The sequence below is a fragment of the Pelodiscus sinensis genome, chromosome 27, assembly GCF_052426305.1.
Source record: "Pelodiscus sinensis isolate ZL-2025 chromosome 27, ASM5242630v1, whole genome shotgun sequence".
Taxonomy (NCBI): Eukaryota; Metazoa; Chordata; order Testudines; family Trionychidae; genus Pelodiscus; species Pelodiscus sinensis.
In genome coordinates, this window is record NC_143078.1 from 1,565,027 (window position 1) to 1,587,793 (window position 22,767).

The window sequence follows — 22,767 nt, forward strand, 5'->3', positions numbered from 1 at the left end:
CTCCTGCCAGCACAGCAGGACCTCAGGCTGGGAACAGAGCCAGGGACCCACCCGTGGCAGAGTAGCCACCCGTCAGCTGGGACTCCCCCTTCCCCCCCAGGGCCCTGCCCACCAGGGTGAGCACAGATCACACATCCAGCTGCTCTCTCCCTCGCTCTCGCGCCCTGCCCTGGCTGGGTACCGAGGGGTCAGTGTCTGCTCACCACTGGCCTCGGGGGATGGAAGCAAGACAGGCACCAAGCCCCTCGGGCTCCTCGCTGGCACCCGCGGGGTCCTGCACGTGCTCGCGCCCCAGTGATGGGAGGGTCTCCCCGGGCCTGGGGGGCCCCTCGTTTGGCGCCCAGCCTGGCTGCTGCAGGAATAAATCTCTCCCCGCCTGGGGCCCATGGAGCAGCCACACAGGGAAGGCTGCTGCCAGCGTGGCCTGGCCGGGAACCCGGGACCGGGAGGCACGGCTGGGCACGGCCGCAGGGCAGGCACAGCGCAGGGAGACGAGGCGAGTGGAAAATCCTTTATTACACAGGTTCCTCGGCTGCCTTAATCCTTTGGGCTCCAGCCCGCGCCACCTCCCGGTCGCGAGCCTGGGCCTGGGGCGGGGGTGCTAGTCGAGTCCGAGCGGGAGGCAGGCTGGTGCGTGCGAAGGGGGCGGAAGCAGGGGAGGGGCAGCAGTAGCTTAGCAGGGGCTGAGCCGCAGCCGGTTCAGTGCGAAGTCTCTGGGCACAGGGGGAGGAAGCAGGCTGCACTGATCTCAGGACAAAGGCCCAGGCGCTGGCTGTTCGCACAGGGCGGGAGGCAGAGCACAGCGGCCCGCCTGGCTCTCACCGCGCAGAGAGCCCCCGAAGCCTGCCAGCCATGCCAGCCCCCCAGGCCCGAGGGAGTGCGCCCCCCCCGTGGAAGCCACTGCGAGTGCAGCCTGCCAGCCGCGGGGGCCTGCATCTCGGAGGGCTCCCGCCAAGCCCACCTCCTGGCGCTGGCCCCTCCAGGCTCTTTATTTTAAATCCCGCTAAAAGCCCCCACTGCCGCTCGCTGCGAGTCGACGCCCCGCAGTGCCACGGCCCCCAGCAGCCCTGGGCTCACGCTGCCAGCCCTCGGGGCCTGGGGGCATCAGTCAAGAGGCAGGACTGGCCGGGGTGCGGCTGCAGCCCTATTCACAGGCATGGAAAGGTGGGCGGCCCTGGCATGAGCCCTGAACTGGCTCTGCCACCCTGGGGCAGGCTGGGCATGTGTGGCCGCGCGGGCCAGGCACCGCTCAGCATGGGGCAGGGTGGCGGGGCAGGGACAGGCCGGGCCTGCCCCGCTCAGATCTCCGCTTTCTTTTTCATCTCCATCCTGTAGATGATCTGGTAGCCGTCGTCCCAGGCGTAGATCTGCCGCTCCTTGGGGTTGTACTTCATGCTGGAGTGCGAGCCGTAGCGCTTGGGGAAGTAGACCAAGGCCGCGTCCTCGGGCGTCATGGCGCCGCTGACGTCGAAGACGCACTGCACGCGGGAGCGGCTGGGCAGCCGGGTGTTGTACACCACGTAGAGGGCGCCGCAGAGGACGAAGGCGCTCTCAGCGTTCTCCCGGGGGCATGGCGTGTCCCACATCTGCTCTATGTCCAGGGAGGCCGGGTCCAGCTTGGCCAGGCAGATGTTCTTCTCGTTCTCCCGGGTGGCGTAGATGGCCCAGAGCCCTTCCTCGTCGGCGGCCATGTCGATGTAGTTGAAGGCAGAGAGGCCGAAGACGGGGATCTGCTCCTCGGCGGGGAACACGGAGCTGTCCACGACGGTCTTGTTGGCCAAGCTGAACTTGATGACCTGGAAGGTGCCCTGCTGCCGGATGTAGTAGAGGTGCCCCCCATACACCAGGTGGCCGGTGCCCACCCAGGGGTAGGGCAGCTTGATGCGGGCAGCCTTCCGCGTGGCAGAGAACAGTGTGAACTCCCTCATCCTGGGGAACACGTAGACGGTGTCATTGCTGGTGCCGTCGAAGACGTAGATCTTCTCCGAGCTCCCCACCGGGTCCTTGGTCCACAGCCCAGCGCTGCTGCCAAACTTCTTCAGGATCTTCATGGCTTTCACCTGGGAGATGGTGTCGCTGCAATCTGTGAGGGCGCAGGAGAGCCCGTGAGAGCCCACCCCTGCAGGCCCCAGGTGTCTTCGCACCCTCCCCACGCACCCAGGGTGGGGGAATAAGCATCTGGGAGAAGGGGGGGTCTAGCAGAGTATTTATGGCTGAGTCTTGGAGAAGAAAACGGGATTCCTCCCAGTGCCCCCCACGGAGGCAGTGAGGTCAGCCCCTGGCAGCGAGTTACTTGCCCTCCCCTGCTGCCTCCGGGTTTAGTGTCTCTGCCCAGCCCACAGAAGATTCCCAGCGGGTGGGCAGTGGCCTCCCCACAGCCCTCCGCTCGGGGCCCTCGGCTTTCGGGGTCCCAGCTCCGCAGGAGAAAGGTGCTGCTCAAGCCGCAGGTTTTCCTGCCTTTCCCAGACCTGGATTTGCCCCGGAAGCTGGGTTCCGAGCGCGGAGGTTTTAACCCAGCTCTCAAGTGCTCCTCCGTCCCGCCCCCCAGGCCAGGCTGACGACCAAGCTGGGACCATGGCTGCTAGGGCGTCATGTTCAACGCACGTGTCCCGCCCGCTGGCTGCCTGGGGCAGCTCCCCACGAGCCCAGGGAGAGCGGTGACCTCGCCATGACTCCACAGGCAATCCTGCCCCTTTTTCTTGCCTCCCATTTGGGAGCCTGGCTGGAGACACGAAGCAGGCCCCCAGCCCGGCCAAGTCAGCTGAGGCGCTCGGCCCAGGACTCAGCACCGGGCCTGCCGTCTCCCGGAGACTCGCGCCAAGCGCCCCAACAGGCCAGCTTCAAACACTGGGACCTGAGCCGCTTTGCTTCGACGGAGCCTGAGCCAAACTCCTGCCCCTGAGCTGCTGGGAGGGGCACGTGGGGGCAGCTGCGCGGTTCTCCCTGGGGCTGGCTCCCCTGCTGGGCTCTGACGCCCAGGGTGCTCGTGGGCCAGGTGGGCTGTAATTCCCCATGGCCCCCCGTCTCTGCGTGCAGCAGCACCGGGCTCCTGATCAGGGCGCCCGAGTGTCTGAGGAGGCGGAGGCAGCGGCTGTGGGGCTGGGCAGCCCTCCCGGCACGTGGCTGGGGTCTGAGGCGAGCACTAGGAGCAGCTTAGGTTAGCCTGGCAGGCAGTAACAGCTGAGCCCAGGGGGCCATAGTGGGGCCTAGGAGACAGCCACTGCCCACAGGCTGGCTGCCTTGTGACCCCACTGTGCAGTCAGCGGGACCCAGCCCCGCCGCCCACAGACCCGGCCCGGGAGATCTTTGCCTGGAGGTGGGCCAGGGCCGTTCTCGCTGGACCAATAGGCCCCGTGGGCAGGTCTAGACTCCGGCGCTGGCTGGGGGAGACGCTCGAGCTCACCTGTCAGCTTGTCATACTTCTCATTCTTCCTCCTCTTGGCTGCTGAGCCCTGGTTCTCCATCAGCTTCTCGTCCACCTCCACGCAGGGCGGAGCCGGGTTCTGCGTCTCGAGGTAGTCCACCTCCCGCTCCAGCCGGTCCACCCGCACGGCCGCGTTCTCCACCTCCGCGCGCAGCCTCTCCCGCTCCTTCTCCGAGTTCTCCAGCATCGTGAGCACCTGGTTCTTGAACTCCCGCAGCTCGGTGGAGTAGCGGCTGCTCTGGTCGTGCCACTGGGAGATCCGCTCCTGGGGGCGAGAGTGCGAGGTGCTGGGACCCCGCTGGCTGGAGGGGGCTGGCGCGGAGCGTGCAGGGGGCAGCCTTCTCGCTCCCCCGGCCATCAGGCCTGTGACTGACCCGTGACCAGCTCGCGTGACCCCCTCAAACAACCTCCCCCCCCCCCGCTGTGCCGCAGTTTGGAGTCACCCTCCGGCCTCGGCTCTCCTGCTCCCCTGAGCGGCCGCCCACATGCCCAGCGCCTGCTCCTACACTCCCCCAGCCCTTGGCACCCGCACGCTCAGCACGTGTGCGGCAGGCTCCTCTGTGCTCCCTGCACTGCGCCCCGGCGGGGCGGATTAGCATTGCTCTAGGTGCTGGTAAAACCGTCCACGGAGCAGGGGGAACTCTGCTGAGCACGGCGGGTTCGGGAGAAGCCGGCACCAGGCCTGGCCCCCCATAGCAGGGCAGGGAGAGGGGAGACACGGGCCTACCTCCAAAACGGCAAGTCTCCTCTCCATGTATTCCATCAACTGCTGCTGGGCCATGCTGGCCCCGGCCAGGAGCAGGGCGAGGAGGAGGCTGAGCCGTGGGGCCATGGCTGGCCTGGGACGGCAGCACTGCTCTGCCTCACAGGGTGGGCGCGAGCAGGCGCGCTCGGTGCTGTGCTCACGGCTTTGGAATGTTTGGACAGTTCCTGGGGGCGGGACGCTGCCTCAGTCGCTGCCTTTATGAAATCCAGACGGCTCGCCAGGCAGGGCTGTTGGTGCCAAAGGAAGCGTGCGCCTTAACCCCTTCGTGCTCTGGGGCCGGCGACAGACCCCGCAAACGAGGCACCGCCGGCCTCCGGGTCCTTGCACGCGCGGGCACGGCGCAGCTGCCCGGGGTGGGAGCGTCGGCTCCAGAGGGAGATGGAGAAGCTGAGTCATTGCCCAGTGTACCCCACACGCAGGTTAGCTGCAGAGTTCAGCCGTCCCCTTGCTACGCCAGGACAGGGCTCCCTTAGCACGGCACGGGCCTAGCCTGGCACAACAGCTGTGAGCCCGAGGACAGAGCGTGCTCCTTACCACTGAGCCGTGCTAGGGCCGTGCGATGTGCCACTCCGCACGCCCCTCAGCGAGGAGTCCCTGTCCGAATGCAGCTCCGGGAAGGCTGGGGACGGTGATTTGGGGCTGGGTGCTGCAGGTGCATGTTGTGTGAGGCAGCCCCGGCCCCAGAACTTAGTCGGGCTGGGCCTAGGTGGAGGCGCGACTGGACTAGAGCGCAGGGCAGGCAGGTCTCGGTATGAAGCTGTGACGTGCAGTGACTAGAGGCTGCGGAGTGGGGTGTTTCCTTTCAGAGGTTAACTCCAGCCCTGGAATTCCCGCCCCTTCCCGCACCTCCCAGGGAGTTAAACAGAACCAGGTGGCAGCAGCAGTGGGAGGAACGGAAAGCTGGGCCTGCTGCGACAGGGCTTGTGGGAAAGCTGGCGTGTGCCCAACACTCCTGGGCAGCACGGGGTCAGTTCCCCCGTCTCTGCAGGACCTGCCTGAGCCTGGTGCCGGCGCAGCGGAACAGCCCCCACGGGCCGCGCCGGCACCAGCACAGCCCGGGGGAAAGGCAAATGGGGAGAGCCCCCAGGCTGGGGTACCCGGCAGGTGGAGCCTTGAAGCTGTCTGGGGTTGCCCACTCTCGGTGCCTAATGGCCTGTGAAGGGGGCCAGGAGTCTGTGGGAATCTGCCCTGGGCAGGCTCTCAGCCCTACAGCCCCACTCTCTGCAGCGCTGCCGCTTGGCTTGCTCTTTCTCCAAAGGGCTATTGCACCATCTAGCGTCACGAGCGAGCGCCTCACCCACCGCACAAATTGGGCTCCCTCACACCCTGGCCAACAGGCAGCTGCGCCTTGCAGCACCCAGGGCCAGGCCCCTGAGCCCCACAGAGCCTCTGACTACCTAGGAAGTGCCCTCACGCACTCCTGGAGGACAGGCTGGGTCCAGCGGCCGGGAGTGGGGCCCACACAGCGCTGTGTTCGCACAGAACCGAGGAGACCAGGCAGCCCAACGCCGATTCCTGGAGAGCTCCTGGAACAAATGAGGACACAACCGGTTGTGAGCGCCTGGGGGCAATGGGGCTACAAGGACTAGCCAGCAGGGATTTGTCAAGAACCAATAAGGCCCCCCAACCCAGTTTCCTGCTTTGAGAGCTCCTGGCCTAGTGCATGGTGGGAAAGCCAGAGGAGATGCATCCTGCTAGGCAAGCTGGGGCCGTGCAGCGTAAGGGCAGTGCTGAGAGGCGGGTGCACAACTGGCGGGAAGACCAGAGTAGCTGTCTAGGGCCAGCGTGGCTAGAGGGGCAGCTGAGGCCAGTCCTGGGTCCATATCTCCCTTATGATGGCAATGGCGCACGGGAGCCAGCTGACCCCACGTCCAGGAGTGACAAGCATCTGGAGGAGAAGGGGAGAATTCAGAACGAGCCTGACCAATCAGAGAGCTGGCCTGGCTCCACTAGAGAGAAGTGCAGAGCCTGTGGCGGAGGGAGGAAAAGCCACGTGCCTCACGCCTTCGGGGCAGTCCCTGGCCAGGCGGCTCTGGGGCGCAGAGCCGGTCACACGCTAAAGGAGAGGCAACAAGGCAATGCAGTCGCAGAGGTGGCTAGTGTCATTGCGGGGCCTCTTCCCAGGCAAGTCCCAGGACTTAGGAGCCCTGCTCTCCTCAGCCTTGTGGGGCCTCAGCTGGAGGCCTGGTTGCCATGCTCAGAGAGAGATGGGGACAAACCAGAGTCCAGAGGAGAGCAACAAAAGGAGAAAGCTTAAGAACTTGATCCCCGAGGAAAGGCAAAACCCTGGGCACATTCAGTCTCCAGAAGAGCGAGGGGGAACCCGGTAAGGCTTCAAATATAGTAAGGCCATTTTAGAGGGCAGTGACCAATTGTTCTCCATGTCACTGAAGGCGGGACAAATAAAATGGGCTTAATCTGCAGCAAGGGAGTTGTAGGTAAGAGATTAGAAGGCACTTCTAGCTGCACCAGTGGGTCAGCATAGGCATAGGTTCTCGTGGGGGCCGTAGACTCCCCATCATCGGGGCAGAGGGGGGTGCGACCAGGCTGGACAAGCACCTGGCAGGGAGGGTCTGTGGTCGCATGGTCCTGCCCCAGCACAGGCTGGACAATGAGATGACTAAGAGCCCTTCTGGCCTGACATTTCTATGGTCCTAACCGGCAATATTCTTTGGGGCAAACCCAATCGGAGACCGTCACTCCGTGTGAATCATGGACTGAGCAGCTGAGGCATTTTGTAAACCAGGCAGCCGTCACCCCGCCAGGCTGCAAGTTAGGGACGGCCCTTTGCTCCTCTGGGCAAAGCCAGGATGCAGAGCTATGGAGAGGCTGGTGGTGGGGAAGGAGGGATGTTTCAGTTGCATAATCGCCACTGTTTTGTGGAAGGCCATGAAAACACTGTTCTGCAATAGCAGGGTGTACCCACAAATACTCACCCGAGAAGCCCAATACGCTCGCCATGGGCTCTGCTGCGTTACTCCAGTCTCTCCTCTTTGCTGCATCATGCAGGCAGCTGTCCAGGGGGCACCCAGCTGTCTGCGTCAAGAGGCCCAGGGTTTAGTCCCAGGGCTTTGTTACACAAGGCCTCTTTTGGGTTAAAGGAAGGGCTTTCCCACTGACTTTGTGGGCCCACGTGCTATGGCCTGGCTTGCCAAAGCAGCACTATTGCCGTGCGTGATGTTGCAGGATATTAGGTTAATCGCTGGCACGTTCCATGGGAACAGCAACCCGAATCTCGCAAGCACTGGGAAACGCCGGCTTCTCCCATCCTGTGTGGCTGTTCCCTCGCACTTGGAGCTCCAGATGCTGCAGAGGTGCCAAGTGCCTGCAGCGGGCAGTGCAGACACTCAGGAACTCTGGCAATCAGGCCCAAGGTGCCTGCATGGCAAGGGAGCCTACAGCATTTCCATACCCAGCATGACTGGGCTGCAGCCAGCCAGCCACCCAGCTGGCTCCGGGCACCGTGTGCAGCTGTGGAAATTCTCACCAGGGATACCAAAGCCCCTCCCCACAGTTGTGCAACACTCCAGGTTTGGACCTGAACCGTTTGCTCTGAGTGGGCAAGAGCTCGGCTTGCAATGCCTCCCGTTGCGAGCAGCTTTGGAGAGGCCCCTGCCGTGTTATGGAGGGTGCTTTGCTGCTCACCCTTGGGCCTGTGGATCTCAACCAAGCCTTGCTCGGTGGCTAGTTACAGGGTGCAGCTGGAAGCTACAGCTGGCTGAGAAGGGGCAGAGCCCTACACTGATCCTAGATGGTCTCAGAACTGGCCACGTGAATAGAGAACAGAAAATTAACCCTTTTATTGATGCATTGCAATTGTTCTACATTTTTAACATATTATGTAGAAAATACTTAAAATACAAGCTACTTTGTAAAACCAAAGACAAACACTGAATCCAAAGATAAACTGTGTTTTCACAATGGACCCTTTCCCCATATAGTTAGTATTAAATTTTTAAATATCTATATTTCTTTTGTTAAAATGATTTTTACATACCCCCTAAGTACATTGGCAATACAAACATAGATCAGTAAATGTCAGAAACTACCTGGATCTAGCGGCTTGTAAAAAGGAAGAGCACAACAATAAAAGAAAGTTAATTTTCACACAGTAACTAGCATATCAAATACATTTAATAAAGTAGGAATTCCATTGCAATATCAAGGATTCAAGCAGAAATACTAACATTACATAGAATGTACTGCTACATGTAGTGAGATAGATAAATTTCAAGCTGAATCTGAAATCACACATTATAATAAAGTTTAGCAACAAACAACCATGTAGACATGCGGCACCATTCATAAGTTTAAATAAAAGAGAAAGCAGGGCTGTGCCAATCCTGTCATTTAAAAGCAATTGAGTTTCATGTATTACAAAAATTGCTGAATCAGAGGTAAATTACTGCATCAGTCAACTAGGTGCTAAGCAGAAAAGCTCAGAAGTTGCTTCTGCAGTCGGCTATCAGCTGCAAATGCAAGTCAGTGAACAGGAACAAGTAAGTAAACACAAGTTATGACTCAGGACTCTCTATGGGAGGAGTTATCTATCCGTCTGAAGGTGACACCCAAGCTCCAGCTAATTGCGCACAGTTTAAGAAAGGACAAATGTCTCCTCTCAGATAGCGTGTCTGGTTACACACTATGCAAACCAGCTGCATCAGTCGTTAAAGCTTCACTGGAGCTGCATGGACACAAGCTGGAAGGCCCTGGGAGAAAGGCTGCACCTCCCCAAAATCGAATCTTTAGCCTACACTTGATGAAGCAACTTGCACTGCAGGCCACATTTTGATGTTACATCACTATAAATCCAGTGAGGAGATCAGAATTTGGCCCAGTGGGGTTCTTAAATGGTGTGTATCACTCCTTAAGGCCAGGTCTACACTAAAGGGAAAGGTCGAATTAAGGTACACAACTCCAGCTATGTCAATTATGTAGCTGGAGTCGGCGTACCTTGATTCAAGTTTCCCCACCATCCTCACAGCAGGAGGCCAATGGCAGGAAATGCTCTTGTTGGCTTCCCTTACTCCTTGTAGGAGGAATATCAGCAGATGCTGGGGGTGCTCTCTGAGTTCAATATAGCAGGTCTTTACTAGACTCACTAAATCAAACTCTGGAAGATGGATCGCAGCAGCATCAATCTTCCCTGGAATGAAGACACAGCCTAAGTCAGTTGTACTCTAGCTGTTAGCGTGGGACAGCTCCTTTCCCCAATGCTGAGCGATGTGTGAATCAGTGGCGGAGATGAGAATGGGCTTAGTTGGATACTTTTGGTGGTTTTCTTTTTAAACGGTGTGTGAGGTGCCCTAAAGACAAGATCTGGTTAGTTTCTTTTTAATAAACAAAGGCGTTTCCCCAGCTCGTTTGTTCACTTTTTGTTACAGGTCTTTGCTCCTGCTCTTTTCTTCAGAACTTCTCAGGAAACACTTTGGGAAACTGGGTGAAAGGTTTTCATGCAATGCAGATGTTGGCATTTGTTTGCCTTGGGAAGGAAAGGCACAACTCTGAATCCAAGAGGTATCTATCTCGAGGGAAGTACTGAACACAAGCCACAACGCGGACAAAAGAAGGAAGTGCTTGGCACGAAGTGTGAAACATTTGGATAACGTTCCAGTAACACAGAGCATTGGCACCGCCAGTGATGGGAAGTGTTGGGACTGCACAGTTATCCCCACATTTTGAGGCGTGGTGCGGAGGAAAGTACACTAGACGATGACATCTGGTTAGTGATGTTGCTAATCACTCGCACCCAGTTCCAAAGTCCTCACTACAAAAGAGACACCAAACCTCTCAGAGCCGATCAATTTCAGGCCAGCCGAGACCTTCCTAACCCAGTAACGTGGAACCGCAGAACTGAATTTCTGCCCTTCTGGACACCCTCATGTTGACGATTTGTACAACTAGCCTGTTTTCAATTTGGACGGAACTGGGGTTCAAGGCTGCACAAACCTCTTATTGCTGCAATATTACCACTGCTCAAGCCAGTTCGTAATCCGTTTGGCCAAGATACTTATCTCCGTACTAAAGGTTACAAAATAATTCCTAGTTCGACAGACTCAAGGAAACCAAGTGTCGTCTCAAAACCACATAGGTTACCCAAACGGAGTACTCCTCAGAACGCTAGTGCTATCGCTAATAAATCTTGCCAACAGTTCCACGTGAGCAGTTGCCATATAAAACTTGTTGTTGGTTTTGTTATGTGCTTTACAGCAGGCTCTCTTTGGTATAAACATTCTGTCACCAAGCTAGCAATATTTTACAAGAAACGTCTGCTAGTAACACAGGGGAAGGGAACGTCACACTCTACTCTAATAAAGTGATTGCACATACTTAATCACTTCTGCAACATCAGACTAAATATTCCACTGCATTCCCAGCACTACCCTAATTGAAATGCACCGACAGACATCTAACAGTATATGTGCCATTTCAAGGAAAGCTTGAGCAAACATAGCTTCACTCCCAACCAAAATGTAGCCTTTATGTTAGCATTAAAATTGAGCACAATGCATCTATGCAACATCCTGCTAGTCTTGCAGGGATAAGCTTAGTGAATTGCTTCAATCTGATGGGGGCTTGCTGGTCCCTCATAAGGCAAGCTCACTGTAAACTCTATTCACACTACATTATCATGTAAGGCACTACAATAAGGGGACACATCAAACAACTCTTCATCACACATACCTGTGCAAAACAAATCAGAAGGTAACCTTTTCTCTCCGGAGGCTCCACTTTTTCTCTCTGTGCTACAGTGATGAGCTCTAACGATTGCATTATTTCACATACATTCTGACGTATCGTTTTGGTTTAAATACAAAGGACACATCAATTTCATCCCCAGGAACGGTTAAAATTTAGACAGACACTAGGTACAGAGTTCAAGTATAATCACTACACATTTTGATTACAAAGACAGAACATTTGGGGTTAGCAGGAAGTTTTGCTTGTTATATTTTTTCTAATCAATATGTACATATTTCATTTTATGTAAAATATTAAAACACCACCATTACAAAACTTCTAAAATAGTTTTAAATTCAGTAATAAACTTTAAAATCTGGATTTTTTTTCTCCCCCCCACCTCAATTCTTACATGCACTTACTGTATGCAAGTCTTAATAAGAGCTCTTTAAAGCTGGCTGCTAGCATACCCAGGAGGAGAGGCTCACCGGAGTATAAAAAGCTGTACATGTCGCTATTTTCACTGTATTTCAAATTGTTCCGCTCCCTCCTAAATGACTCATGCAAGGAAAAAGATAAAGAAAACAAAACAAACAAAAGCTCTGTGCTTTTGTGAAAGGAATCCAGCTCCCTTACTCCAAAGGAACCAAACTCAAAAGAGTATCACAACACTATAAGTTCTCAATGAAGAATACAGCATTTTGGCAAAGCAGCCGTGTTGCATTATACGGTGAGGTCCCGCGTATCACTGGTAAAAACTTGTTTTAATAGTTTCTGCAATGATAAAAACCCAGCTGCATTATGGAAATTCAGACTTTACAAGACAGTAATATGAAGATTTTGTGGTTTAAACAGACTTGTGAATATTAGGTTGCTAGTACAAGATAGCTGCCTCTATCATACCCTTAAACAAAGCAGGAAAGTAAACAGAAAACGTTGACAGTGACAAACAGAGATGTAATTGCTTTTGCAGAAACAGCAATGAATTAGTGAGAAAATTAATTATAGGACAAACTTCAAAATATTGAACTAAAGTTTGAAATCTGCTCTAGCAATTTACTGAGATAAATGCGCATTATATTTTTAGTGGCAATATGGATTTGTGCAGCTGCTAAAAATAATCTGCAAATCTGTTTAAATTATAAGAGTTAAAAAAAATCAATGTTTGTCTGTGAAGACCTTGATTTCCTCTTCTCCTCTGATTACCATAACATCAGAATAGCTTTAAATAAATTGGACTGTGACCTTTTTAAAAGTAGCTATAAAAATTAAGTAAAAGTTTAAAATCTTAATCAATGACCCTTGGACTGATACCAAAGGATGCTGCCCAGTTAGTCACTGAATTCCCCAGCAGAGACACTGTCAAACACGGTGCATCCAGACTTAGAGGAGACTACACGAGTACAGTCAACACCAGGTAAAGGGTCACCTGAAAACCTCCACTGATTCTCCAGGCCTGTGGCAGAACCCAGCACTCCTGAGGGTGGCTAGTCACAACTACTGCAAACCCTACTAAGGAAGGCAGCCCCGAGCTACAAGTATGAGTACTGGCTGATCTTCGTTGGGCTCAGCGGGTATCCGGCATAAATAGCGGATGCTCGGGAAGCACCAATATAAGACTGAGTGGCAAACTGAGGTTGGTACTGTGCGGGTGGGATGTTTGCAGAAGTCAGCAAGCTGGGCCCCACGCTCACTGGGACCTGGTGGACGAGCGCGCTAGGGTGGGCCGCGTACGTGGTGTGCCTGGAAGAGCCCTGAGGGGAGAAGAGATGAGCGAGCGAATTCGTGGAGCCCAGGGTCGCAGCCGTGCTGGGTGCATAGGTGTACATGTGGGGCTGGCTGGGAAGATGCGTGCTTGCGGTAGCTGCTGCCAGGTGGGGATGAGCTGGACTGCCGTGCTGGAAGGCATAGGAAGCCTGCGAAATGGCCGATGGGAGGGGAGCCACGTACGCTTGCTGCCTGCGTGGAGCCGGATTCCCGCTTCTCTCCTGCGAGGCCAGCACTGGAGTGGCCTGGTTCTGTGGAGGAGAAAAGCCGTAAAGCGCACGGGCCCTCGCATGATGCGGCGAGGGGAGCCAGCTGCCAGCGGGCCCTTCGCTGGGGGTGTCCAAGCGTGCGTGGAGCAGGACCCACTGGGAGTCTTGGCAGACTTAGGAAGGGCTGTTCTCACTGACTGGGGAGAGCTGGAACCGGGCCTGGGCTGAGCACACTGCGGGGGGCTGGGCTGGTTCTGGATCGGGCTCGCTGCTCAGCAGCCACCAGGGGAAGGAGGCCCAGAATCCTGGCTTGGCTTGAGTCACACACACGAGCCAGGGGCACGAGGTGAAGCAGGGCCAGGCTCAGTGCCCGGAAGGGAAAGTGCAGACAGCTCAGCAGGGCCATCTCTGGGCTGACACCTGGTGAGACGGGGCAGGGGGTGCAGAGTTGTCCTCCCTCCAGAGCTGGGCCTGTCCACCTGGAGCCCTGGTACCTCCTTCCCCGGCATGGCCGGAGCAGGGAAGGGAGCCAAGCAGCTGGGAGCCAGTGCAGGTTTTGTGCCGTATGGAGCTGCCACAGACCAACTGCTTACTGCCATCAGCAAGGCAGCCCTCTGCGATTGTATCCAGCCCTCTTCCCTGCCCAGCGCGCGAAGATGGAGACCGAGCGAGAGCTGCAGCCTTGCATACCTGGCTAAGGTTGAGTGGCTGTGCGCCACTGGTCACCATGCGGGGCGCCCGGTACCCCGTGGGCGTTACGCAGCAGCCCGACGACTGCCCACTCACTGATGCCACCGGTTTGGTTTTGCCAGCGCTACTCAGAACGCCTGAAAAACGCGAGGAGGTTAGTCGGTTCTCCCGCCAGCTTGGGAGCCTTCCACAGGGCAGGGAGCCTTCCACAGGGCACTCTGGCTCGAGTGCCACGCTGGGGTGAATCGTTAGCCTGCCAGCATTTCCCAGACCCGCCAGTGGCTGTGGGGGGGAACAGCTGCCAATAACCCCATGGAAATCTTTCTATGCAGAGGCTCCCGAAGGACACCGAGATTTCCAGAACCTGAGGGCAGCAGCTCCAAGCCAACAAAGATCAGGAGCTGCCTACCAGCTAGCGCTGGCTATTGCAACTAAGGAGACAAAGCTGTCAGACACACGGGGCACGTCTACACAGCCAGCTAACCGCAGATAAGCTACACGACTCGAGCGACGCTAACTGTGGGGAAGCTTATTTCGGCTTCTGGCGCTGTGTAGGCAGCAGGCAGTCCTAGAAGAGTGCCCTTCCCCCGGCTCCTTGTGCCACGAGGGCTACAGGTGTCGGAGCGAAAGGCCCGTTATTTCGACACAAGGGCTTGCTGTGCAGACATAGCCAAGGAGCGGGCTGGCAGGGCCTGTCTGTGAGGGGGAGGGGGGGAGGGGATACCTGAGGCCTGCGTGGCGATGATGCAGTCGGTCAGCTGTGTTTTCAGAGGCGGGACGATGATGGTGCGGGAGCTGGAGCTGTTGGCCGCTCCCCCAGCGCTCCTGACAGCAGAGAGTGGATTGCTGGTGTAGGGGCTATTCAGGGAGGAGTCCGAGTCCGGGGAGTCGTTCACAGTCACGTAGCTGATGACATTGGATCTCTGCTTCATGCCCAAGCTAGGGAAGAACACACACTGCACTCATGGACCCGGCGGTGCCCAGAGGAAGCACCGTCGGTCCTGTCTCGGTGCTCGCTGTCTGGGGATTGCAGCGAGTGCAGAAGTCACACCACACAGCGGGCGGTGGGACACTGCCTCCCAGCAGATTTCACTGCACTGATTTCTTAGCCCAGCCTGACAACCTGGCGCTCCCTCTGGGGGGGTGAGGCTGGACAGGGGAGCGTGCGAGCTGGGCCTATTTGCTCGCAAACCAGACTCTACCTTGCAGGCTTGTATTTGTTGTCCTCCTCTTCGTCGGTGTCGCTGCGGATGGTGATGACGCTGACAGGCGGGCTGGGCGTGTCTGGGATTACAATGGGCTGGTGCTGCTCCTGCACCACCAGGAGGGCGCTGGAGGAGGTGGCATGAAGGGGGCTGCTCCCGATCAGCGAGTAGGTCTGGGAAGGCGCGGCCTCCAGTGTCGGGTTTGGCCTGCAGGGAGCAACGGGGCAAGACAAGATGACTGCTCAGAGGCCCAAGCGTGCTACAGACTTCGCCAGCCCCCGGGACCAGCAGAAGAGCCCCAGGGCTGCCATCCCGGTTCAACCCAACACCCACCGGGGAGGAGAGAGCAAGGCAGCCTCCCAGGCCCAGCGCGCAGCGACAGGGTGAAAGGGGTGGGACTCCCCTTGGCACAGGCCCGCCACTGCTCAGAGCCCAGCTCGGTAGCATGGGGAGGCCCCCAGCCAGCACACTGCAGCGCGGCAGGGGGACGTGCCCGTGCGAGGAGGCGGCGGCGGCGGCGGCCTCCTTACTTTGCTGCGCTCTGCGCTGGCTGTTTGCTCTTCTTGGCTGCAAGGCCGCTGCTCTGCTGCTGCCGCACCACGTGAGCCACGCCGACGTTCAGAGGCTGCGCAGTCGCCAGAGCCACGTGGTTGGTCAGCAGGGAGGGCTGCTGCATGATGGCGCTGTACTGGTTCCCGTGGGAATGTGCGTTCCTGAGGGGAGAGGCCCGTGAGTGCGCAGGGCAGGACAGGGAGCAGGGCTCTCGCGCTGGTCTGTGGGTTTGCATGGGCTCACGTTCCCCATGAGCTTGGTTCACGCGCGGTGCCACTCCGGACGCAGGCTGCATGTGTCCGCGGGCACTGTACTACCGGGAACGGTGGCCCTGGCACAGTGACACACAACGCTGTGCATGCTTTCCTGCTACGGACTCTGCCGCTGCACCGCTGGGCTCAGAAGCCCCTCGGCGCTAAGGCAGACCCTCACCTCCAGTCGGCGAGCTGCTGGCTGCCTCCGATCGGCTCTGGGATCACGGCTGTGGGCTGAACAGAATTGTGCAGCGCAACCCCTGGAAGCTGCTGCCAGGTGGACGGGAGCAGGATCTGCTGGGTCCCTCCAGGCCAGGCCTGCTGCAAAACAGCAAAGACAGACAGAGGCGCTAAGCTGCCGTGTGCACGAGCAGGGAGACAGACGGCTCCGAACACGAGACTCAGCGTGCAGACTGTTAACTTGCAGAGATAAAGGTGTGTGCCTGCCCTTCCTCACAGGGCCTCACTACAGGAAGAGAACAAGAAAACCAGCAAAACAAACTTCCTCCGCCACTCGGTCCAGCTTTCCTATCCCAAAGGGCACCTGAGGGAGAGGAGGGTGTTCAGACTGCTGCAGAAAGAGCGCCAGAGAGCGGGGGGCCTACAGCCGCCAGAACACTAGGGGCCATTTCTGCTGAGCACAACAAAATGAAAGACTCTTCAGCAAAGTCCTTACATTTGGCAGCCACCAAGCCCAGCCAGCGGCTGTTTTGCAAACCCCGGGGTGCTAGTGCTCAAATGGGGGAGGGAAGCAAAGGCAGCAGAAACCTCTGTGCTCCCCCCATCTCTTTTCCAGCAGTGGAGAGAGGAAGTGGGGAGCCAGCAGAAATGCCAATATCCTCCCTCCCTCTCCTCACCCCAAGTCAAGCACAGACCGGCACTGAAGGGCCGGGGGCGTGTTGTACAAAAAGGTTAAAACTGACTGACGAGATGGAGCCAAATGCAGGGTTCGGGAGTCTAGGCAAATGTTGTCCAAGGCGGGTTTTGTGCAAATGCATTCATCTCGCTCACATGACCCAGACATAAAAATCTAGTTTATAGGTATGGACTTTGGACCGTTTGGATGGAGTTGCTGGAGGAAATAAAACAGTCAATATATTAAAAAAGAATAAACGCATCTCTTGCTGTGTTTGTCACATGTGAGATGCTCAAACTCCATGCCCTGTCAGCTCAGAGGAATACTGGCTGTTCAGCCTGCATTGGTAGCATGCAGGCTGGTCTGCAGGACAATAGCTCTCTGATGCAGAACACACATGGCTCTGTTTCTTGCAGTTTAAACTGCAAAACCACCCGCTTGCTGTTTTGAACAAAATATTTCTGCAAGTAACAGATCCACAAATACCCGTTCCAAACAAGAAACCTTGAAGCAGAGAACTGCTAACACCTCTGCCGACATAAGCCGAATCATAAAAAAGAGAAATATGTTAAAAGTCACACCATGCGTCTTTCCAAAAGCCAACACCTGCACAAGACAAAGCAGAGAGTTTAATACAGAGCGAGATCTAACTTCCCAACGGGAGGCAGAAATCAGGCCTTCCAAGCGACGAACTGTTTTGACAGAGGAAGGACAAAAATAGGCAAAGCTTAGCAAATGGCTAATGCAAACGTAAGTTAAGCAGCAGAGAGAGAAGTGTCGGAAGCACTAAAGGTGAGCGATATGGGCCAAAGGCTCCAGGACACCAAATGGAAATATCAAATTCTCTGGAGCAAATTAGACTCCGGGCTCACGGTTTGGAGACAGATGGCTCTGGTCTCCTCCTGAGGTACAGGGGAGCGACGTGGCCAAGTCCCTGGCACACACTTAGAAAAGTGGACCCAATTGACCTTTTAGCTCAGAATCCCAAATGCACTTTGAAAGTCACCAATCACTGGACAATGCCAGTGCTCGGCCACGTGCCCCCTGCCGTTTTCAATGGCAGCCCTGCAGCAAGCAGAACTGGAGCTAAGATCCTTTCCGTACAAACTGCTGTGGTCCATCAGAACTCTCTCCCCTGCCTTTCCAGCCTCAAACCAGGGAGCATTTCATGTTGGGACTAGTAGCAGACCCTTGAATGGCCAACTTAAGCCACCCTTCACAGTCAGCCAGAGCTCTGGCTTGAGCAAACTGCACTCCCAAAGCAATCTCCAGCTTGCAGGGCAGGCGAGGGGAACTATTTATTGCTATAAAACCAGAAGAGACAAAATGGTTTATGTAAGAAATGGAGTGTGCTTTGAAATACAGGTGAGGACAGAAGGACTTCAATTGCTCTGTAATGTTTCCATTTGCTTCACAGATCTGGTTCTGGGGTTTTAAAACAACTGGCCTGCAGGGTCAGTTCTGATCAGATACCAGACAAATTCAGAGGGCAACCGTTTTGAAAGCACAGATTTTAAAACCAGGTGCCACCCCACCCCTCGCCCGATTCAGTTGGACATTTAGCTTCATCAGAACTAGCCCAGGAAGCTATTGCCAGCTAAAAACCTAGAGCTCACCTTTAATTCCAACCACAAAATGTAGTAAGAGCAAAAAGCATCTGCGGGGAGCAACATCTTTCTCTGGATGATGCAAGCTGCCAGTGACAGATTATAGATAATGAAAGGTTGGAGAATTATTGTCACTAGTCAATGAAAGTTAAGGGTTCTTGATTGCTAAAGCCATGAACTAAAAAGCACTTGCTATTCATTAGAGGATTTAGCCTGAGCTTAAGCACTTGGAACAATACTACATGCAAAGAAGCTTTAAAACAAACAAACAAACAAACAAAATGCAACTAACTTGATAACCGGTTCAAATTCTGGCCATCCAGGTACCTGTAGCAGAGTAAACCTAAAGGCCTTTTCCTTAGTTTTCAACACGTAAAAGGTAAAGATAGGACAGTAAGCAGCAGACACACAGGGTTCCAGCTCTTCTGAGCTTAGGAGAAGAGCTTTATCATAGAGACTAGTAAAGAGCAACAGTCAATGGATCTGGAGTCTTTAGAGCCACACTAAACATCAGAGTCAGACAGTGCTTCAGCAATGTTGGGGAGGAAAACACCAAGACATTAAGATGTAGCAAGAACACAGCCACAAGATGGCACATGCTTCCATGCCCTCTGCAAGTCGAAGTTAAAACAAAAACTCCGTTAGTGAACACAATCAAGGGAGGCAATTACCAGTACTGCAGCCGTCTGTTCTACTAGCGCTGGCCGGCCGGCTGCGCAGTTCAGAGTAAAGGGCACCGCATACTGCGGCGTGATGGTGGCTACTTGAGGATGAAGAGTTGCTACCATTAGTGGTGTACAGCTTCCCTGAAACGCAGATTAGGCAGTGAGTGAAACACACGTCCGGAGGCAAGTTAACAGGGTTCAGCAATAGGGCCAGAAAGGCTCTTCAGTCTATTGGTACTAACAACGCTCTGCAGTGACTTGCAGCAATCAAATGGAAGCACCGAAACCACTGTACCTTCCGACCCTCCGGGCGGGCTTGTGACCAACTGGCAAACTTCCCTGAGGGGATATTGAGGGACAACTTTATGCTCCCTTACCCATGGTGGATCTTAGATGTGTGTATTCCAGGCCCTCTCTACTATCTACTGCATTGGCCTGTAACGGTACATGCTGCACCACTGATGTATGCATCTTGTGTGGTCACACACACGCTATTTCGTGTACAGTGTTCTCAGGAAAGGATAACTAAGGAAATGAATAATCTTGAAATCGCTGGGCTCTTTAGATTACTAGAAATTAACATGAATCATGGCAAGACTGCTGAGAAACCAACCGAACGATAAAATCATCTGCTAGGAAGTGTTTCTGGAAGTGGCGTTTGGTCCGTTCTCATGAAGAGCAGCGGGAATGGTCTGCTTCTCCATGGCTTCCTTAAAATTATTCTGGTCACTGAATCCTGTGGCCTGTGCAATGATAGTAGGCCAAGTGCATTCATCAGCACATGCCACCTCCATTATTTGAACTGAGCAAATAAATTATGTTAGAGCATAAGAATGGCCATGTTGGGCAGACCAGCCCAGGGTCCTGTCTCCCGATGGTGGCCAGCGCCAGGTGCCCAGAGGGAATGAACAGAACAGGGAATCACCAGGTGATCCATCCCATCTCCCATTCCCAGCTTCTGACAGACAGAGGCTAGGACCCCATTCCTGCCATCTTGGCTCTCAGCCATCGAGGACCCATCCTCCATGAATCTAGCTAGCTTTTTTTTGAACCCCGTTCTAGCCTTGCAAATCACCACATTCTCTGGCAAGGAGTTCCACAGTGTGTTGTGTGAAGAAACACTTCTTTTTAAATCTGCTACCTACTGAGTTCATTTGGTGACCCCTCATTCTCGTGTTTTGGGGAGGAGTAAATAACTCTTCTTTATTCACTTTCTCCACATCAGTCATGGTTTTATAGACCTCTCTCATACCTCCCCTTAGTCATCTCTTTCCTTAGCTGAAAAGTCCCCGTCTTATTTATCTCTCCTCATATGGGACCCGTTCCAAACCCCTCAGCATTTGTTGCTCCTTTTCTGAACCTTTTCCAATGCCAAGCTATCTTCTTTGAGATGAGGTGACCCACACTGGAATTCTGTGTGCAGAGGTGATGTACCATGGATTTACATTGGCATTAAGCTATCCTGTCTTATTCTCTAGCCCTTTCTTCATGATTCCCCACATTCTGCCTAAGGGGTGAAACTTATTGCCTAAAGCTATCCCTGTATGACTAGATCAGTCACTGTGAGATAGTTCCCTCCCCTCCCCCCCGACTTCTTGGCCATTACAATTACAAGTTTGCACATCATTTCCCTATGTAACAATCAGCAGTAACCGAAACTTATAGCATTATCCTTACAGATGATAAAAAGTGTATAAAAGTGTTCTACAATAAAGGTACTTATCACTGCATATCCACTGTCTCTTTAAACAAAACGCTGCCTTGTTGGAAATAGAAATGGTTGTATTTTTATGGCAGAAGACAAGAGTTTAAAGTTTTTGCAAAAACAGACGATATATCTCAAATTTCAAAGTTAATTATTACTTCTGGTAACACATTTGAAAAGAAATATAATCAGTGAAACACATCCATGCGTGTCAAGGATGCAACTATGCAAAGAAAAAAAAAGGATCCGAAAGTAATTTGAATTATTGATGTTGTACATTCCCATCTTTAATTCAACTGTCACTTTTGTTTTCTGGAATCTCATTTGCCGCATGGTAAACAACGCATAGAAACCAATCCCTGTGGAATTTGCTGCTTGGCTTTGGAGCAGAGAGCCTGCCTTATGTGGGAAGGCACCTCTGTCCAGATAAGAACTGAATGTTCCCATCCAGAGGCAGTGAGAAGTCTCAGGAGAGCCAGTGACCATAAAGAAATATGAACAGAGGATTCGTAGTTGCCCTCTGCCTGCAGACTGCTAGGGCATGTCAATATCTCTCTGCAAATATCACAGTCTAAGGAACTTGTGGACTCCACTCAGAGTCCCTGGTGCCTGGCACAGGACAGTTGTGAAGTGTCAAAGTAGCAAATAAGGTTCAGACTTACAATATCCCAACAGAGCTCCAGCTTGATCTGAACCTGCACATCACTGGGATGCAGGGCCCCAGCTCCTGATGCATTCTGAGATTTCAGTTAATAACAAAGACAACCCCCCCATGCAGGCCCCCCGCCAGACATGGCTGCCTTTCTGAGAAAGGAGAACAGAGCTGGGCTATGCTTTACACTGCCTGGAATTCCATCCACCCCCTCTTACCTGCGTGAGAACTCCTGACTGGATCTGCAGTGGCTGCGCTGCTGGTGCTTGTGGTACAATGGGAACAGCATTCTCCATTCGGACGGGGAACCCAGAATGCTTTGCGGTGGCCTGAAGTCCAGCTGTAGGGAACAAGAACAAGCCACAGTGAAGCTGCTTTCTTGATTAGTCAAGTGTTTTTTCAGGCTAATTCCTGCCAAACAAAGGAGGAGGATCAGGAGACACAGTCACAGCCTGAGCCGTAAGGGAAGGGGGCACTCCCTGCAGGGGTACAGTAATGGTGCCCCCCCCAGACTGAGAGAGGGGCTCCTCCTGTCCAGCAGCAACCTGCTCCCTACTGTGAAGGACAGGATTAGGGTATTCACACACACATGGCTACTTCCTCCTTTTACAAGGCCCAGCCGGGCATTAGCGCTGGTCACCGTGCTGCACGTCCTGGCTTGGCTTTTACAACAGGGCCCCCTGTTCAGCGAGAACTGGCCTGAACACACTGCTACCCAGTAACAGCGGTCGCCGTGCAGCCATGAGGTGGGAATGCTTGCACACGCTGCTGGTCAGGGCAGAGCTTGAATCCAAGTACCACCTAATTCAGGGGTGGCCAATTTGTTTCGGACGAAGATCCAGCTGGATCCAGTGCGAAGAGCCGGGACAAAAAGTTGTAGAGCAAATCAAATCAAATCAAATCAAAAAGAGCCCCCAAAAAGTTGTAGAGAGAAAAAAAAAGACTGGCCCTTTAGGAAGGCTTTTTGGCATCAGCAGGCATATTAGATCTGCCATTGTGATCCAGACAGCTCCCCTGCCCTGGTGAGCACAGGGGAGCCAGGAGGCATGGGCTGCATTTAGGGAGTGCGGGGGTGGCTTCACGAGCCACACTGACAGGGGGAAAGAGCCACATGCAGCTTGCGAGCTGGCCATGCCTGACGTAGTTTAAGGCCCAATTTAAAGGGAAACTGACAAACAAGAATTGTTTCTGGAGTTCTGAGCTCTTTAAATACTGTGCTTGGGAACACACCACCTCCAGCCACCCATTAGAAGATTGTAATTCACTCCCAACTGGCAGGAAACGTTACAAAAAAACCCACTTTCTAAACAATTAAAGACACAGCTAAAGCCATGTCTATACTGCCAGGAAAATCAACGCTCCAGAAATCAATCTTCTGGAGTTCAATTTAGCAGGTCTACCAAAGACCTGCTAAACTGAACACTGAGGCAACCCTGTCGATGCCAGTACTCCATGGGGTCGCGAGGAGTGAGGGAAGTCAACAGGAGCATTTGCGCCCGTCAACCTCATGGTGTGGAGATGGCGCTAAAGGTCAAATCCAGGCCTGCTGATTCTAGCTACACAATTAACATAGCTGGAGCTGTGCATCTTCATTCCATCTTCCAGGTAAGTATAGACAAGGCCTTCGACAAACAATGCCTCTATTAATGTCTGCAAGGTGCTGTACCCTCCAAGGGAAGAGAAATTCTTATGTGAGCACACAGGGAACTCATCGGATGCCACTGGGTCACGATG

The 22,767-nt window shown here is 54.3% G+C and overlaps 2 protein-coding genes across 4 annotated transcripts in view; both read right to left on the reverse strand.

The window, feature by feature from the left end:
- Positions 1-498: 498 nt before the first annotated feature.
- On the reverse strand, positions 499-4,345 carry OLFML3 (olfactomedin like 3). The gene is made up of 3 exons (XM_075910297.2): positions 4,152-4,345; positions 3,404-3,689; positions 499-2,083 (listed from the first exon to the last, which is right to left on the reverse strand). The coding sequence occupies exons 1-3, from the start codon at positions 4,254-4,256 to the stop codon at positions 1,299-1,301; spliced, it is 1,176 nt and encodes a 391-aa protein (XP_075766412.1). The 5' UTR covers positions 4,257-4,345; the 3' UTR covers positions 499-1,298.
- A 3,621-nt stretch (positions 4,346-7,966) lies between these two features.
- HIPK1 (homeodomain interacting protein kinase 1) overlaps positions 7,967-22,767 on the reverse strand; it is a 34,965-nt gene continuing 20,164 nt past the window's right edge. The window contains exons 9-16 of one of the 3 annotated variants that reach the window (XM_075910277.2): positions 21,252-21,373; positions 18,683-18,817; positions 15,727-15,866; positions 15,273-15,455; positions 14,740-14,949; positions 14,262-14,476; positions 13,538-13,674; positions 7,967-12,889 (exon numbers count right to left, since the gene is read on the reverse strand). In XM_075910277.2, the coding sequence (XP_075766392.2) occupies positions 12,404-12,889; positions 13,538-13,674; positions 14,262-14,476; positions 14,740-14,949; positions 15,273-15,455; positions 15,727-15,866; positions 18,683-18,817; positions 21,252-21,373 (1,628 nt within the window). In that variant the 3' untranslated portion in view covers positions 7,967-12,403. Of the gene's footprint in view, positions 12,890-13,537; positions 13,675-14,261; positions 14,477-14,739; positions 14,950-15,272; positions 15,456-15,726; positions 15,870-18,682; positions 18,818-21,251; positions 21,374-22,767 lie in introns of all 3 variants that reach the window. The other 2 variants (XM_075910276.2, XM_075910278.2) reach the window with 2 other exon arrangements.

What these genes read in the sequence shown, in the direction of transcription:
- OLFML3 (XM_075910297.2), bottom strand. Translation starts at nt 4,256, where the DNA reads ATGGCCCCACGGCTCAGCCTCCTCCTCGCCCTGCTCCTGGCCGGGGCC. An exon ending in GGAGACTTGCCGTTTTGGAG is followed by an intron (nt 3,690 to 4,151) that starts GTAGGCCCGTGT and finishes TCTCGCCCCCAG; the next exon opens with GAGCGGATCTCCCAGTGGCA. An exon ending in GAAGTATGACAAGCTGACAG is followed by an intron (nt 2,084 to 3,403) that starts GTGAGCTCGAGC and finishes GCGCCCTCACAG; the next exon opens with ATTGCAGCGACACCATCTCC.